The sequence below is a fragment of the Phasianus colchicus genome, chromosome 7, assembly GCF_987193195.1.
Source record: "Phasianus colchicus chromosome 7, bPhaCol1.hap1.1, whole genome shotgun sequence".
Classification (NCBI taxonomy): Eukaryota; Metazoa; Chordata; class Aves; order Galliformes; family Phasianidae; genus Phasianus; species Phasianus colchicus.
Genome location: NC_143442.1, coordinates 32,720,351 through 32,737,813, shown reverse-complemented (window position 1 = coordinate 32,737,813; position 17,463 = coordinate 32,720,351). Strand labels below are relative to the sequence as shown.

The following is a 17,463-nucleotide window of genomic DNA, read 5'->3' as shown; positions in this document are numbered from 1 at the left end:
AGAACAGCAGCGTTGCTGCATTTGCCTGGCAGTGCTTCAGCTGTGATTCAGACAGGCTTGCTTTCCATCATGTTAAGTTGCTGTGGATGGGAGGCAAAGGGGTGACCTAACTCATCTGATTGTAGATTCCCTTTTGTTCGGTTCCCCTCTTCCTCCCACTTAGGCACGCTGTAAGTGTAGCCACTTAGGAGGGGAACCTGCCTGCCTGTCAGTTCCAGGCACAGAAGCTCACTGTGATTGCAATTACAATTTCCAACTTGTCCAGAGATGCCAGAAATCAAGCTGTCCTTGAGAACTCCGCATACCGTGTGCAGCCCCGAGAGTGATCAGCAGCTACAGAAGCTGGGAATCTGATCACTCCTGAAGGTTAACTGCTTTTAGTCCTTTGAAGATTAACTGTTTCAAGGACGCGTTCACTGTTATTTCCAACAGAAGCAGTCATTCTCTTAAATATTTATTTCAGTAATTTTTCCTTCCATAGTATGCGTGTGTCTGGGGGTGTGTGTGTTCACTTTCCATATGCAGAAGCATGTGTCAGTACAGGGAAAAGATGAAGTCTAAGCACAGACAGACAAGCTAGGCTACACAACAGGCTATGGAAACAGTCCTGCTGGCATAACACTGTAACTGAGAAATACACTGAGGGAAGGAGAGTAGCGAGGCCTTGACACTGCTGTCCAGAGAGCTGTGGGTGCCCCATCACTAGAGATGTTCAAGGCCAGGTTGGATGTGCCCTGAGCAGCCTGAGCTGCTGGAGGCAGCCCTGCCTTTGGCACGGGGAGTTGGAACTGGGTGGTGTCAGAGGTCCTTCCAGCCTAAGTTGTTGTGTGATTCTATTGCTTGGAAATCCTGCACAAGTTGGGTAAATCTGGGAACAGGGAGAAAATAAGCATGAGTTCAGTTTGTTTTCTAGAAAACAATTGCAGATTAAATTAAGCTACTAAAACTTGTCATTAAATTCAAGTAGTAGTAGTGGTTACTGAAGGTGTGCATGTGAAGGAAATGCTTTGTACCGATCTATTAAACTTTGTCTTAGCAGGTAAGAGGTACACAGCAACATGGTTGATACCTGTTGATTTGGCTTTGAACTGTAGTTTGAGCAGCTACTGAAATAGGAAGACAGATATTTGCATAGCTGCACGTTATGAAGTTCAGGAGAGGAAAGCTTTTGTTACAAAGCATTTAAAAATTGAACAAGCAAGGGGTGGGAATGCGAGGGGGAAAAAAAAAGCAAGCAAAAAAAAAAACCCACACAAATCCTTTAAAATATTTAAATGCATGCAAAATGGCCTTACTTAAACATAAGCAAAGCAATTGGGAGCACTGGAATTCTTTGCAGAACCTTCCTGACATCTTCACATATCAAGTGCAGGAGATGGCAAAACTTGGTAAAGGGGCAGATTATTGAATAACATGACATGTTATGAGGAGAAACCGATTCAGATAGCAACTTTATAGCAGGCTTTGGCACTGAGAACTGGGAAGTTAATGCTGACTTGAGACTAAACGAAACTGAAAGTATTGAAGGAGCTTTGCGTTGCTTTGCACTTTTTCTTTGTGCCATTTGCTCCCATTAACAATATAGGATAGGCACACAGTAATGTTTGAGTTTCTAAAGTGCAGTGCATACGCCAGAATTTTACCACGCTGATTAAAAGAAGTGAAATTAAAAATTGGGTTTTTATGAACCCTCTGCTAATAAAAAAGAGGTGCCATTTCTCCCAGCGAGCCAACGGTAGCTCAAGGTTAACAGTGATCCTAATTAGGTTTGTTGGAAAGATAAGAAATAACCTGATATTTAAGTTATAGGAGCTGGCTGTAAAACTGTACATATATGCAGACTAATCATTTTTGAAGTATGCTTGCCTGTGATTTACTTCAGTGCCAGACGGGCAGGATGTTACCAACCAGATTCCTCATGAGGACCGGTGCTGAGGCTGCGTGTGGGCAGTAACAGCAGTAGCACAAACCGAGTGAGGGCAGAGGGTCCTGGAGCATCAGTGTGCTGTGTTTATCATGCTTGTTGTTGTACTGCCAGAGTGTCAAGTCAGCTTTAAGTTGAGGGAGAACAAGGATTTGGGGGGTTGAAATGAAGGAGGAAAAAGAAAATAATAGTTTTATGCATACAAATACCCATTTGTGCTCGTTTTTAATAGAAATGTAAGGCTGGGGATGTGCAGGTTTATAAGAGCTGAACTTGAAGTATTCTTATTGAAATAAGTTTTGTCTTCAAATCTACTAAGAAAATGTAGTTTGGAATATTCCTTTCTTATCGTTTTGTTGTAGAATTGTTTTCCCTCCTCAGTGCTGATCCTGCCACCTCTGATACATCAGCAACTGTCACGAGCGTACAGAAACGGAAGAAATGGAATAATTAACATCTGTTCATATTAATATTCCACACATTATATGCAGATGGTAGTCGGCTGTCCCTATCTCTGCTTGTCACGTCATTGTAAGAAATAAGAAAGGGAGATCTGGTGCATGACTGGGTTGTTGATGATCTTAGTAATATTCTGCCAGTGCCTTTTAGGCTTAAGTACAATAACCAGGATAAACAGAGACGGAGCTGAGGTCGCAACGTGGCTGTCAGATCACAGAGCAGTAATTGCTGGTTTGAAATGCTTGGTCCTCTGATATTGAAACTACAGTTCCAAAAATAAAAAGATTTTACCCAGCAATATTTTCTATATTAACTTTGCTGTTGCTGCTTATTGCAATGTATGTCATTGCTTGGCCCTGTTAAGATCAGAATCCCTTTGTGCTGCGTAACCATGGTGAGCTTGTCCCTGCCCTGAGAAACTTCCTATCAAGATAGACACAACATAGAAAGGACAGAGGAATTATTTATTTTTCATCTTCCCTTCACAGATGGGACTCAGTGAATTGCGAGATAAACTGCATCATCTCTGAAGCAAATTCTTTATTGGTTACTATGTTTTAAAATTATTTTCTGATTTTTAAATCAGAATATTTACTTAGAAAAGCAGGTATTGGAGGGGAAAGGAGGGGTGGAAAGCTGTTTTCTCTAATTAGTCACTGCAAATGTGTCTGTAATGCTCTTTTCAAACACCTCTTGTTATCATTATCAGTTGGTGCTTGCCAACAAGTCAGGCATTTCAAAGAAATGGGATTGCAAATGTTGTATTAAGGACAAAAGAGAAATTTGGTGTTCTTCCCTTAGTTATGTATAAGGTGATTACAGTTGTTTCCTAGAGGATTTTACTTTATAAAGAAGTTATTAGCTCAGTAGATAAATAAGCATTGTAGCATTGTATGAAATAGTAGACCAGGGTTTACTGTTTATTAATGCTTTGCTAGAAAATGATTTTACAATGTTTGAAGGAATAATTACTTGGATTTTTGAGTTAACAGATGGCTCTGTAGTCAATTCACTCAATCCTAGCTTCAGAAGTATTGGTGAGTGACTTGCATAGGTACATTGTATGATATGGAACAGTATGGATGCTGTGGTTGGAAATGGCTGAGGTGTAGTCAGGCAACTGTTGATCCAGTGGAAATGAGGGACTTGGAGAGCAGAGGGTTTTGTTGAACAGGGACCAACAGAGGACACTTTCCCAGATGTCCGGTGCTGAGTGGGGTAATATCAGAAGGTGCCATGCTGGGTCTCGTTGGGAATGTTCCCAGGGGTTGAGGATGTGTTTTTTGTCTATGCAGTGCTCTTTGCTCAGGTTCAGTGGGATGAGATGCACATGCATATAAAAGCAGAACTGCGTTCTCTGAATGTTTCTTGAAACCAAGCAGAATGTTTGGTTTCTAAATGAGCCCTTGTTGGTTTGGGTGAGTGGCTAGAGTAGCTGCTGGAATCTAAGTCATCAGGGAAGTTATTAAAATAATCAAAGAGCTGGGAGAAAGGTTGGAAAGAAATGACATTTGAAATGGGGAAAGAACGTGAGTTTCTTTGCTGAAATTTTTTCTTGCAGAATTTTTCATGTTTTTTTTTATTAAGATGTATTTAAAACCCTGCACATTGGACAGAATCCTAGTCAAATTCGAGCTGGACTATTGAACCTTTTTTCTTGTATGATTGGGCTGTGCACAGTGGGGAGGAGGAATGGGAGGGCTGGGAAATTCTAACTGAGGAAGAGCTGGGAAACATTTTGCATTACTAGATCATAGATGAAGACCTGAATGCAGAGTGGGGAGATGCTTCTGGTCCCTCTGCAACTAATTCTCTTTTATCAGGTGAGAACAGTTGCCTTCCTGACAGTGCTGTCACTCAGGTGAGAACATAGATCTGAGTGAATCTGTAGGCTACCAAAGGTTATCGATGTTGATGTTTACATGAAGGCTCAGCAAGCTCTCAGTGTCCTAAAGCTCTACAGAGTGAGAGCACGTTGTGTGGCAGTGACACATTTCACTGAACTGGTGGAGAAAAAGCAAGAGGCAGCCCCATGGCTCCATGTGACTATGGATGTACCTGTAAGACTGCAGATGTGTGGCAGCTTTTGATGATTTTGTGATTCAGCGATGCCAACTCTGAGAGAAAAAAAGAAACCTTAACAGTGAATCTAACAGTCCATTTAAATCTTCTTCGTTTAAATATTATCTTCCCTTTCCAGCACTTGAGTCCTGAGTGTGATGCTCTTCTGCATCTGAATGACAGACAAGGGAAACATGGAAATGAAGAGTCTCTTTTCAACTCTGAAATGTGATAAATGAGCTACCTGGGCAATGGGTAAAATGTATCTTTGATTAAAACAACTCTTACTGTTGATAGTACACTTGATGAAATGAGGTTTCAATCTGATGCTATCCCTTTAAATGGATCCTGAAGAAGGAAGCAGCTTTGAGTGTGTGATTATCAAGTCAAGCTTTTCAGTGATACTAGAAAATTTTAAAGCTGTGTCCTAAGACCCTTCAGAAAGGGGAGAGAGCTTGATATTTTTTTCCCATCGCTCCTTCTTGAGACCTTCCCATCACTCATCAAAAATCAAAGCAATAACTCCCTTCTTCTGAAAGAAATCTGCTGCTAAGGCTGAAAATGCTTATAAGCTGGTCGGCGTTGAGACTGATCTACTCTCCAAGTAAGGCTGAAACTATTATTTTTCAGTGTTAGAACTTCAAACCTTTTTTTTTGCAATTACATTAAAATAGGAAAAAGCAAAATTCTCCTGACAGAATAAAATGCATCAGAATGATGAGGTATCTTTACATTTGATCAGTAAGGGGGGATTGCCAGTTTGAAATCTGCTGTTACTTCTCTTGATTGCTTTCCATGGAAATGTTTACATAAAGGTTTGTTGTGGTTTCTCAGCTCCTGTGAACTCGTGGATGCCTATGCATAAAGCAGAACTGAAAGCAGACAAGAGTTTACTCTCGAATCATCAGAATCAAATGTTTTCAGGCAGGGTTGGCAGGAAGGCTGGTGAGAGTTGTCTTCTGGCTGGATGTTTGATGGGAAGTGTTTACGTAGCTTGTTGTGCACAGAGCTCTGTTCCTTTAGGCTTCAGATTCTTCCTCAGCTGTCTTAACACAGGCTCTGATGAATTGGGAGACTTAATTGGTAGAAAGGCAGCTGGGAGAAGACAGAAGCATATGGTATGTGGGTATAACAAAATGCATCTCCAACTCCATCAAACGTTCATCTGTGTGCTCAACTCTGAGCACTTGTGCTCTGCTGGAAGCAGCGTAGTTGTCCATGCCCTCAGTTTTGGCAGGACAAGAATCACCATACTACTTATTTCTCAAAAATACTTACGGAGCCAGATTGCTTCTATAAGTATGTGAATGTATCTGTTGCTATGAGCATATCTATTCCTATGTGAGTAGGACGTTCTGCTTTTCTAAGGTGGGCAGAGCATGTTTGACCCATCAGTCTGCAATTATCACCTTCAGAAGGAGAGCTTTAAGAATTGTGCTACTTATGAGTGTTTGGAGGTAAGTGCAGCATCTTTCTCACAGACTTAGATCACGCTGGGATATTTGCATGCATTTGAACTCATCATCAACAGTGCAGGCTGAGCCTCCAGTGCTGAGCCAACAGGACTGCATAGCCTCTGCTGTGTGCAAGTGCTGTGACAGGCAGTCTCAGTGGCTGCAACTGCACTGGGAAATGCAGCACATCTGAAGATGTGCCACCTCCAGAGAAGGCGTAAATCTCACAATTTAAGCACTTGTACTCCAGTCTGAGTATGTGGTGGCTCTGCTCCCTAACAAAGGGATCTCTGTTGAGCTTCTTGTTGGAAACTGAGCTTGAAAACTTTGGAAGTATCAATTCTCCAATATCCAAAACCAACCAGTCAAAAACCTGTAGTCTCTTTAATTGTAATAGTTTGTCCTAGCTCTGAGGAAACACATCTCAAAAGACTCATACTGTTACATTCTCTATTTGTTCTATTTGTTTGTGTAGCTTCTGTAACACAGCTTCCTAAAGCAAAACAAGCACTGGGGGATGTCTCAGGGAGACAGGATAGAGATGAGAAGGGCCTTGATTCAAAGCTCATGCTGTGCCTGCAAAGCAGTGTGAACGTAGGCTTTGGCCTTGAATGTGAACTGTTGGGTTTCTGTGCAACAGCTGTAGATGTAACTGTTGGGAGTACTGATCATGCTTTTGTTCTTGGACTATGGGTATGGATATGTAGAAGGGTTTGTTTGTTTAATACATTTTTTCATTGCTCCCAAGTCCAGCTTCTCTAGTGAGAAGTTAAGAAAATTTGTTGTATGTGACCTCTGTGTTGTCACAGTCTCTGAGGACAGCACAGTGCCAGAAACATGTTTCACTGCAGGCCGTGCTATTGCACTCTTGAGCCAAGCTGAAGCACATGGCTCGGCCCTGCAGTAGTAACCTCAGGGCTGAACCTGCTCTTGAAGCATTCAAGTGCTGTTGACTGCATCACCTAGCAGTAAAAACAGGTTATATAAGCTGTCATCAGATCCCAAATAAAACTTCTGTCCGAAAATGCTGTTTAGTCATTAGAAGCAGATGCATTATAGAGCAATTCCTGGCAAAATAGTTGCAGTAACTGATGATGGCATTCGTCCCTCTGCTTGTTACTGTTCCTGCATAGAATTCAGATAGCCTTTGCTGGTTCCTGTCACTGCATCTCTCAGTTTGGTGTCAGAAATGGCTGAGATGCTTTTAAAGAAGGTTTGCAGAGAGGATCTGCCTGAATGGTGAGAGACAAACACAGAATAGTGCAGTAAAGCAGTTGAAAACAGTGTCTGGTATAGGAAGCACAGGGGAGGTAAAACAGCAGGCATCACTGTCATACAATAAATGTGGGCATGTGCAGCTTTGAATATGTATCTTATGCTGTCTCTCAGCTTAAATGTTTGTGCAGACTGCATATGCTAAGCTGGCTGTTACCTGGTAAGTCTGTGTAAAGCCAAGTAGACAATAAGCACTGAAAACGAGTTGAATCTGTCCAACGTGCAATCCAGACAGGTTTTTGCCCTAGCCATTAGGAGTACTGTAAAATGAATGAAAAAAGCAATGTATTTACAGCAGTATCTCTTCTGTTACCATGGCACAGTTTGTGATTTCAGAAAAATGCATAAGGCACTAAGAATTAAGCTTTTAATAACTTCTCTGAACAATGATGAGGAAAAACAGAGCATTGTTCTTCAGTTTCTTTTGTTTGGGGGCATTTTTTGGCAACAGAAGGCTAGGAAACCAAAGGTTTCTCAGCCTTTGGCCCTGCTTACCAAACTCTGGGGTGTGTGCGCTCATCTGGAGCAGTAAAATGTGCTCAGCTTGCTGTGCTTAGGGCAGCAGGCCTGTGGGACTTGTCTGGAGTGGGGAGCGTGTTTCTCCTGTTCTGACTCTGAGGAATAGCATAAGTAGGATTATGTGACACTGGAAGATGACTCTGGTACTGTGCTGTAGGTGCTCGTGGTGCTGCAGTGCACCTTCTTACTGTCTTAAGAATTGTTCTGAGAATTGTTCCTCCTCATCACAGAAAGCCAAAACAGAAATCTTGCTTTAGTTGGATTTTCTTTTCAAGAAAGAGCACTCAAATTACAGATACTTCAAACATGGCTGCAGTGCGGAGGGTAGGTCAAGAAACAGCTTTAGCTGTGATCTTCAAAGCTATCTGAGGAATGAAGGTGACTCAGGTGACCTGTGAGAAGTGAGTGGCTAATTCCTCTCATCATCTGTGTTGACAGATGCTTTTAGCCAAGATGGAGCTATGTATGTATCTGTACCCTGGTGGCCAGCTCTACCTGTCTAAGCATATTTTGGCTGGTCTGATGATGGATGTTTTGAAGGTTCTACTTCTGGCCTCTGTCTCTTAGCAATTTCACCTCCTCAGACCTTTGTAGAGGAATCAGTCATAGGGCTGGTGGTGGCTCACAGGGGCCTACATGCTGACCTTTCTTGTTGGCTGCTGTATTGTATTAGTGAATGCGTGTGCCAGAAGGATCAGTGTGCAGCATTAAAAAAATAGCATGCCTGTAGCTGGTTAATGCAGGGTTGTAAATATAAATCTCAGGTGCTGAGCTTAATGCACGTGCTGGAGATCATTTAAACACATTCAAAAGGAGCAGAAGAAAGGAATGACCAACAGCATGTGTGATTTCTTTGTTAAAAATACCATATCTGGGCTGTACAGTACTGAGCTGAACACAGGTGATCCATTAAAGTCACTTGTGTGCTCTGTGGTGAGGCTGTGTCAGCACAGCAGTGGTCCTGCCGAGCTCCCTGCCATATCAAGGCCTTTCTGTGTTCCTCTTCCCCTCAGATACATTAACGCTGTGAACAGAATATGCATTCCTAGTCTTAGTGTGCAGTAACTTATTTGATGTCTCATAGCACCAAAGCTTGCTGTAGACTGCAAAATGTGCCTTACAGGTAAGGCCAGGCTGAGCTCCTCACTGCTGCTTGCATCCAGGCTGGCTGGCTTGCAGCTGCCCTGTGTCTGCCTGTCACATGTTGCTGTGGTAATTTATATTGCTGTCACTTCTTAGGTATTAACAAACACCAGAAAGAGATCTGATTTGGCTGAGGAGTTCCTCGGTGATAAGACTTAGTGCTTCTGCAAATAGATGGAGTGCCTGGTGTCCATCCTTTCAGAGCTGTCCCCTCAGCTGTCATTTTTCAGGTGCTGATGTGAGCACGTGATGTTACAAAGATTCTGATTCCTCCAGGAAAGATTAAGTATCTTTATTACTTTTCTCCTTTCTCCCTTTTTTATTTCAGCCTGGAAGGTTAGTGTTGTTTTTTTTTTTGTATCAGGAGAGAACGATAAAGTGATTTGATGCTCAGTTCTCACTTCTGCTCTAGACTTCCTACGGAACTGGATAGTAGGTTGTATTTTTCCAACATATGGTTTCTTCTCATTTAAATTAGAATGTTAAGTACAATTTTCCAAGTCATTTGTGTGATTGTTCCTGATGGAGCAGTGAGGCAGGATCTACAGATGCAAGGCTACCAGGAGATATGAGACACTGCAAACTAATTCCCGGAGGTGCCAGCATCAGGTGGTCAGGTCTCTCTGTTAGGTGCCTTATCTTACAAAATCAAAATAGAAATCACACTGCTGAGCGTGGAAGTGGAAGTTGTGGCTGTAAGGTCTACAGTGTTCCTTTTAAAAAGGAAACTCTACTTGCTGAACAGATTTTTAAATGCTACTAAGTGATGATGTTTGTTGTTGTTTGTTCTGTCTGATTAGACTTGAGAAGAACAATTAGAATGTCTTTTGCTTTGTTTATTCTGTGCTGGATAGACGTAACCCTGAATCTGGTTCTCCTGTAGATGGTAGTGTAATAAAAATAACAATACTTATACTAATGAGGATAAATACGTGTCGCCAGGATTGATGCCCAATTAATATCCCTTCGTAACTTAGGTCTATAACAAAGGCTTTTCAACTCTATTGTAGTTCTTACTTTATTGCAAAGCAATCCTTAATACTGTATTAACAGTATTTTTTCTGGCACCGTTGCCCAAAAGCTATTGGAAGGGTATATGCTTCCCGTAACATCAGGATGAGACAAATGACACCGCATGCTTTTGTTATTGTGCAGAAGTGTCTTCCCTTTGAACTCCATCTTATAGATGGCAAGTAGCTGGAGACTAATGGAGCACATGCTTCAAAGCTTTCCATCTGGTCCCTTAGTAAGCAAAAACAATATATTGTTTGTGTTCTAATCAGTCCTCGTTACAGAGCAAAGTGCTCCCACTGCAAGTTCTGGAAAAGCTCTGAACTTACTTGGCCAGAGGGAGGGCAACAACTACTATCTCCCTATGCGTCTGCAGGGAAAAATAAAATGGTGTATAAATAAAGGGGAAGAAAATGAAACAGAGTAATTTTTGCTCTCCAAAAATTGATAATGCATCAGTCAACATAAATTTATTCTGGTGGCCTTCACTGACATTTTCTGATGACAGCGGAGGAGACTAAAAATACTTCAAAGAGACGCCACTCTTATTATTTGAATAAGAGAGAACTACATTTTAATTGGAGTAAATGTTCTTAAATGATGATTCCTTATCTCGCTTAGATTGGAATCTCCCTCAGAGCCCCTCCTCCAGTCATCCCATCGCGTAGCCCCTGTCGATTTACATATTTTTTTCACATAAGTTTCAGAAAGAAGAAAGGGGGGAGATGTTCCCCCTAATGGAGGCCATCTGTTCTTTTCTTGTTTGGGGGGGAGGGAACCTACAATTAGTGTCTAGTTCTTTGATTTTTACAAAAAAAAAAAAAAAGGAAAGAAAGGGAAGTATTATGCAAATGGTCTGCAATTTTGTTTCAAGTATTCTTTGTACTATGATGAGCCATTTCCTTTAGTACAAACTCTGCCTACTTGCCAGGACTTTTTCCCCTTAATACAGGGAGGAAAAAAAAAGACTTAAGGGGATGCTATGTTCCTCTGATGCCAAATTTTTCTTATCATTTCTTTCTTTCTGTCTTTCTTTGGCACTATTATAGCTGTTACATTGTCAGAAGAATGTCGGATAGGTTTTCTGGAGAAAGAGAACCAAAATAGCTTTACAGAGCTGCAGCTTGATCTCACTTTTCATTGTTCCATTGCCATGATGGAGTGGTCTTGAAATGAAGGACTCAGCTCAGTGAATGAGGGAGAGAAGCTTTCTCTTTGCATTTTTTGAGTGCCAGTTGCTTGTGATGACAGCGTTACCTGTGCAAGCAGATGTGCAGGTGTTGTTTTTTTGTCAGGAGTTCTTGTGCTGTTTGTCAGGGCATTTTAGGACTGCATACTATAGCCAACATTGAGTATTTCTAGGTTAGGTTAGGTATAGTGCTTAAGCCTGTAAAATACCGAGCATAAGATTTCTGATTCACTAAACCATATTAGCACAGCTTGATCAAAGGTTGTACCAGAGAAGACTTGAACTGGGGGCTTTACTACAGGTGAGTGGTGTAGTTTGGTTGCCTATCAGATGGAAAAATACATTCAAGAAAGAAAGAAGTTTTTGTTTCTATTTTTTAAAGAGATCTTTTGGAATAAGTCAGTGTGTCACACATCTTTGGTTCTGGGGCGGTGTAACAGGATGGGAATGTAAAGTGCAGGATTTCTGATCTGAGCCTTCATGGCATCTGTGTGCATGGTCTGACCCTCATTGCTTGGAGCTCATTACATCACACTGAATTTTGCCAGTCCTTAGGCATACTGGAGTAACTGGGTCACTTCTTTTGTTTCAGGAAGCTCTCATCATGGCCAGCATGGACCACCCACACCTGGTGAGACTCCTGGGTGTCTGCTTGAGCCCGACCATCCAGCTCGTCACTCAGCTGATGCCTCATGGCTGCCTGCTGGATTATGTTCATGAACATAAGGACAATATTGGCTCCCAGCTTCTGCTAAACTGGTGTGTCCAAATAGCAAAGGTATGTAGTTGGTGTTCTTTTTTTTCCTACTTTCATAGCTAACAATAGGATTGCTTCTTTTTGTGTATTTTTCAGAAATGTTTGTTTTCAGGGAAGTTGGGTAGTCTTTAAAATATGTACTGTTTTGTCTGCCTTTGCGTCTTCTGGATTATTCATTAATATGTAAAGCAATGTTTTTCTTGGCCATTGTTCCAACCCAGCAGTAACAGAGGACATTTGAGGAAAGAAGGGTGAGGGAAGAAGCTCCCTGTATGGTTTCTGGGGCACAGAAAGATTTTTCAGCCTCTTCTGATGTTGATCGCTCATAAATATTGATTTAATGTGATTGTATTTTTAACCTTCCTGAAGTTGCATTGCCAGTTAAATTCTGATAGGCCATCAATTGTCTGCCCCCCACACCACCTACAAGTTAATTACTTGCTTCATGTCAGCCCTTTGGTAACCTCTGTGGTTCTGCTGCTCAAGACCTATCAGCTGAAGCTGGAGGGTCATCTCTCTTGCCTTTGTAGAATGGGAAAGATCAGGCTGGACCCTGCTTTGCCCGCTGTGATGTAATGCTCTAAGCCTTCCAGGGGAGTTTTAGGAGCAAGAATTAAGCCCTTACTGTGCTGTTACAGGCTGCTTCAACTGAGGTAGAGAAGCAGAACCAGTCATAAAACCAGTCCCAGTGTGATCCTTGCACTGTGGTTATATGTTCTATGTTTAGATTCTCAGTGCTATACTAAGAAGTTACTGATAAGAAGTTGCAAAAGGTGATGGGATCCGAGAGCGTAGAAGGCCATGATTTTTATCAGTTTAGAAGGATCTTTTGTGCACCCAGAATTGAATACAATGGTGTTACAGTGGATGAGAATCTGGAACTCAGTTTTAATTAAGAATTACTTAAAAATTAGTAATTTATTTTTAGATTATTTTGGTAAGAATTGCTTGTTGCACATGAACGTATGCTACATGCTACTCTGGTATATTAAATCTGCAACCGTAAGTGGATTTGCTACAACTAAGGAATCATAATTCAAGTTGAACTTCTAACACTGGAGAGGAACCTGGAGATTGAGCAGTTGTTTTGCTGGACAGAATGGCAGCCATCCAGTAAACTACTTTTAAATACTTGGTTGGTTTTTTTTTTACAAAAGGAGGAAGAAAAAAAGGGCAAGAAGTTCATCTAGCTCTAGATTTTGTCTGATTTTGACTTTTGTTCAAGTGGAAGAAATAGTTTGAGGCTCATCATTAATAGGATTTTTTTTTTTGCTCAGGATTACATCCATTGTCAAATTGGTCTGGAGATGACTGTAAATGTTCATAATGCTTGATAGAGGGATTGAGGCTTAGATGTAGTCTGCAGCTGACTTGTAAACCTTTCACAGTTTGGCTGGGGAGAAGGGAGGGAGTAATTCAGGAAGAGAGAAACAAACTGAGATAACTGAGTCCTTTCTTGCTGCAGAACCTCCTTCCCATCTGTTTTCCACTCTTGATTGATAGTGGCCATTATTGTTTATTTCAAAACATTTACACTGTGCTGTATGTGAAAAGATAATCCACCTTTCTATTTGTGGATATGTGCATATGTCTATTGACTTATTGCTCTATAAGCTGTACGTGTTTTTCTCTGGGCTTGATTTGGGTAGCTAATCAGTGAAGCAGAGTTGCCCTACTCCATAGCATGGGAGGGCTGATGGAAAGCATTACTTGGGTCTAAGCTGTTTCCTCTTATGAATGGCTTCAGTACGCTCTTCCACAAACCTCTGCCTGCTGGTTTTCTTGATCTGTGTGTGATGTGGGAGGAAGAGATGAAATATGGCAGTTATTTGAGTACTGAGATGATGGGTAACAAGAGTATACAAAGAAAGGAGATCATATGCGTAATAGCAATTGATGGAGTGTCAGGAAGAGAAACTGATGCTGTGTAGTAAAAGGTGGCCTATTCTGGGGAAAAGCTCACTGAAGTTCTGTTAGCTCATTGAATTGGTGAGATACAGGTTTGAAGGTTGGACTATTTGATGGATAGAGAGATGGTTGGAGGGTCTTAGCCTAGGAGGACTGTTGTCAATGGTTCTGTGTCCAACTGGAAGCTAGTCATGAATGGTGCCCACCAGGGGTCGGTCAGGTGCTCTTCAACATCTTTATCACTGACATAGACAGGGGGATTGCATGAACCCTCAGTAGGTCTGATGATGGTACCAAGCTGAGTGGTGCAGTTGACACAATAGAAGGAAAAGACACCATCCTGGGAGACCTCGTTGTGACCTTCCAGTGGAACTTATAAGTGGCAGGAAGACAAACTTCTTAATGTAGTCTGATAGTTACAAGACGAGGGGGAGTGGCTTTAAAGAGGGGAGGCTTAGGTTAGATGTTAGGAGTTTTTTACTCAGAGTGGTGAGGTGCTGGAGCAGGTTGCCCAGTGAGACTGCTGGGTGGGATCCTGGGCAGCCTGATCTAGTGGATGGCAATGCTGCCCATGGCAGGGGGAGTTGGAACTGGATGATCTTTAAGGTCCCATCCAACCTAAGTCATTCTGTGACTGGAGCTCAGCACAGTGACTGTGTCTTGAACAAGTGCCCATGTGTCAGCACCTATGGCAGAGTTGTTAGCACTGGACCATCATAGTTTGGTTTTGATATTTTTTTCCTTGATTTCTTACTAAATGTCTCTTTCCCTTCTCTTATTTTTACTGCACTGGTCGGGCATGAAGAGAATCAGTACCTATCACACGTGTTTTGCACTTAGCTGCTTTTGCATGAATCTCAATGGTATTTGTAGGAAAGGCTCATTAGGGCTGACAGGGTCACTGCTTGCAGACCACGGTGCAATCGTATTGCAAAAGTAGACTCAAAGAATTAAAATGTTCCTCTAAGTCTTTATTTCCCTTTTTGGTGACCTTAAGTTACAGTTGGTGGTGAAAATCTTCCTCATCTTTACACGTAGGTTGAATGTAATTATTATATAGGAATCTTTCAGTGAAGGGAGGAAAGATGTAGGAATGTGCACAGAATGTTTCACAGAATTCTCTGCATTGCACTGCACTTTCTGATGGGAGATTGTAATGTGAATAGGGGCTACAGGACATGTACTAAAAGCTTTTTCAGGAATGATGGGAAGAATGATTTTTGAGATCACCAGGCAAGGATTCCCTTTATCCCAGAAAGAGGAGCAGTGGTGGAGTAGTAATGTTTGTTTTCCACTCATCTATCACATTTAGCAGTGACTTGGAATCAGTCTGCAGCATGTGAATAGGGAAGATTGAATTTGCCTACGGATAGAGCAGTCTCTCTAGAGGATGAAAGGGTGGCACTTGAAAGGATCCCAAGGTGCTGCTCACTAAGAGAAAGGTCTGTGTGTCCCATGTACCTGTATCCACTGTGATCACATCCTGTGCTCCATCACGTGGTTGAAAATGCATCTCTGCATTTTGCTTTTCTAGACTTGTGGGAGCGATTGGTTGTGTCTTCCTGCAAGCTAAAATGTGATTAGCAGCATAATAGGAGGCAAAAGAAGATTAGAGATCAACCAGTCTCCCTGAAAGACCTCCTGGTATCTGTCCTTGGTTAGCAACCTCTACATCTCCTCATTTTACGGTGGGAATTTTCCTCAGCCAAGAGTAGGACTGGAGGAGTTGGAAAAGCCTTGGATCTGAGGTTCAGATTGGTTTTTGTGAATCATTTAAAATCAAGTTGCTGCTGCAGTACAGTTCCTCCCTGCTGCGCTCTTCTCCATCTGCCAATGTGCAGACTTTTATTTATTGAAGCCATTGCTTCAGAGTTCACTTGTTCTGCCAGACTGTTCATTTCCATATGTCTCTCATTCTGTAAAACTAGATGCAAAAACTAGTTAGGTGCTGTGCTTGGTTGCCAACCTGCATATGGCTCTGGAGATCGTTTCTGAAGGTTGACGACAGGGCAGTTATTGAGTATTATCTACTGGCAATTGAGAAGAAAGCTTGGATGATTTTTCTTCTTGCTTATCCAGATTGTGTTGAATTTATTCTGACTGTTATATCATTGCAGGGTAATTGTGCTCTCTTTCCAGAAGCTTGAGCTTCTTACGTTATGGATGAAAGTTACAAAAATAGAGTAGCCCCCAAGCATTCTGCATAAACCATGGTTGTTAGACAGCAGCTGTGTCTGGGGGGTTCTTCCCTTCTGCTTTGCAGATACACAAGGCATCTCCTTGTGTTTTGCTTGCTTGGGTAGTATCTTGCTCAGGAATTGAATGTTTAACCTTTTAGCTCAGGCGTTGGCTGATCTTAACTCAGTGACATTATGTGGAGTTTGACATCCAGGAAAGAAGTAAGTTACCTTTGCATATCGACATGCTCCCTAGAGCTGGGGGTAAGATGGACTATCTTGGTGGCCTTAGGTGTAGAAGGGTGGAGTAATACATCATGAGCAACCATAGTATTGACTGATTGAGAGTCTGATTGAGAACCAGTTGAGGATCTAATCTCATAAGGCTAGCAAATTCTCAGTAGATACACTGGATGGCAAGCTTAGCTGGTGCCCCTGGTTCAGTCCCATCTTCTCCGTTGGGCACCCAGACGTTGTTTTGGTGATCTGAACTGTTGTAATTTATTCACATACTCTCAGAATAATAATGAGATAAAGCAAAAGTGGGTTGGTACAGTGGAATGTAATGGAAAGGAAATCAAGTACTGAGGGAGATTACTTTTTATAGCTTTTCAATATAGAAGGATTCTCAAATTACTTTAACCAAGGCACTGCATCAGTTATCCAAGTATACAGGAAAACAGAGTTTGAAAACACTGGAGGAAAGAAGTAGGAAGTGCAGGTGCATGTCTTTGTGTCTGGTGCATGTTATTCCAGAACATTTGTACTCGTTGCTCTCTTCAAGGATTTTCTGCCAGCAGGGCAGATCTGCAGCTGGGAGCCTACAGGAGCCATCCACACACAGACTCTTGCAGAGCTGTCACACCACCTCTTTCTGCCACTGTTTCTCTCCCCCTTGAACCAGGTCACATTACAGACCTCCACAGCCTTCTGCTTTCCTCCTGGCAAGAAGGATAGCCTGTCTACTCCTGAAGCCTATTTCCACACTAGAAGGGTGTATTTTATTATTGCCCAGGGCAGAGCTCCTCAGCTGGATGTAAATTTGCAAGCTATGTGAAATTCAAAGGCTCTATGCTGATTTATGCAATTGAGGAGCTGACCCAAAAGCTGGTACAGCACTCACCTCACATCTGACATTAAACTGGTTCCGCTCCACAGGGTGAGAAAGGCTCTGAACAGGGGAGGGCTGGAGGCAAAGGAGGTCCACTCGGCTGCACCGTGAGCCTTTCTTCTCCATCACGACATGATGGATGAAGACTGACTTGCTAGAGACAGCTTTTGTTATTCTCCTGCAGATGGGGTGAAAGATAGACAGAAGCTATGTGAAGTGGGAGGCAGCAGGGATGCCTGGACAGGTTGGAAAGAGGTGGAGGATAGTGGCTGCAGTTCAAGGTCCTTCTTCTTCATTAAGGAAGCCTCCCCTACAGCTCAGCGACTATTCCATCACCGAGCGAACACAGAGCTTAATGACAGTCATCTATCAGCTGTCCACATTTTAAGCTTCAAGATGACTCTATTCCCAGAGCTCTGTGCCATGACAAGGCTAATTGTTTAATTATAATGCTATACCAACCACTCCTGACGTG

At 42.1% G+C, this 17,463-nt stretch overlaps 1 protein-coding gene across 8 annotated transcripts in view; it reads left to right on the top strand.

Moving 5' to 3' along the window:
• The window catches only part of ERBB4 (erb-b2 receptor tyrosine kinase 4), a 507,767-nt gene that overhangs the window by 407,733 nt on the left and 82,571 nt on the right, over nucleotides 1-17,463 (top strand). For all 8 annotated transcript variants that reach the window (XM_090144449.1, XM_090144448.1, XM_090144446.1 and 5 more), the window contains one exon: nucleotides 11,628-11,813. In XM_090144449.1, coding sequence (XP_090000575.1) covers nucleotides 11,628-11,813 — 186 coding nt within the window. The remainder of the gene's footprint in view (nucleotides 1-11,627; nucleotides 11,814-17,463) is intronic.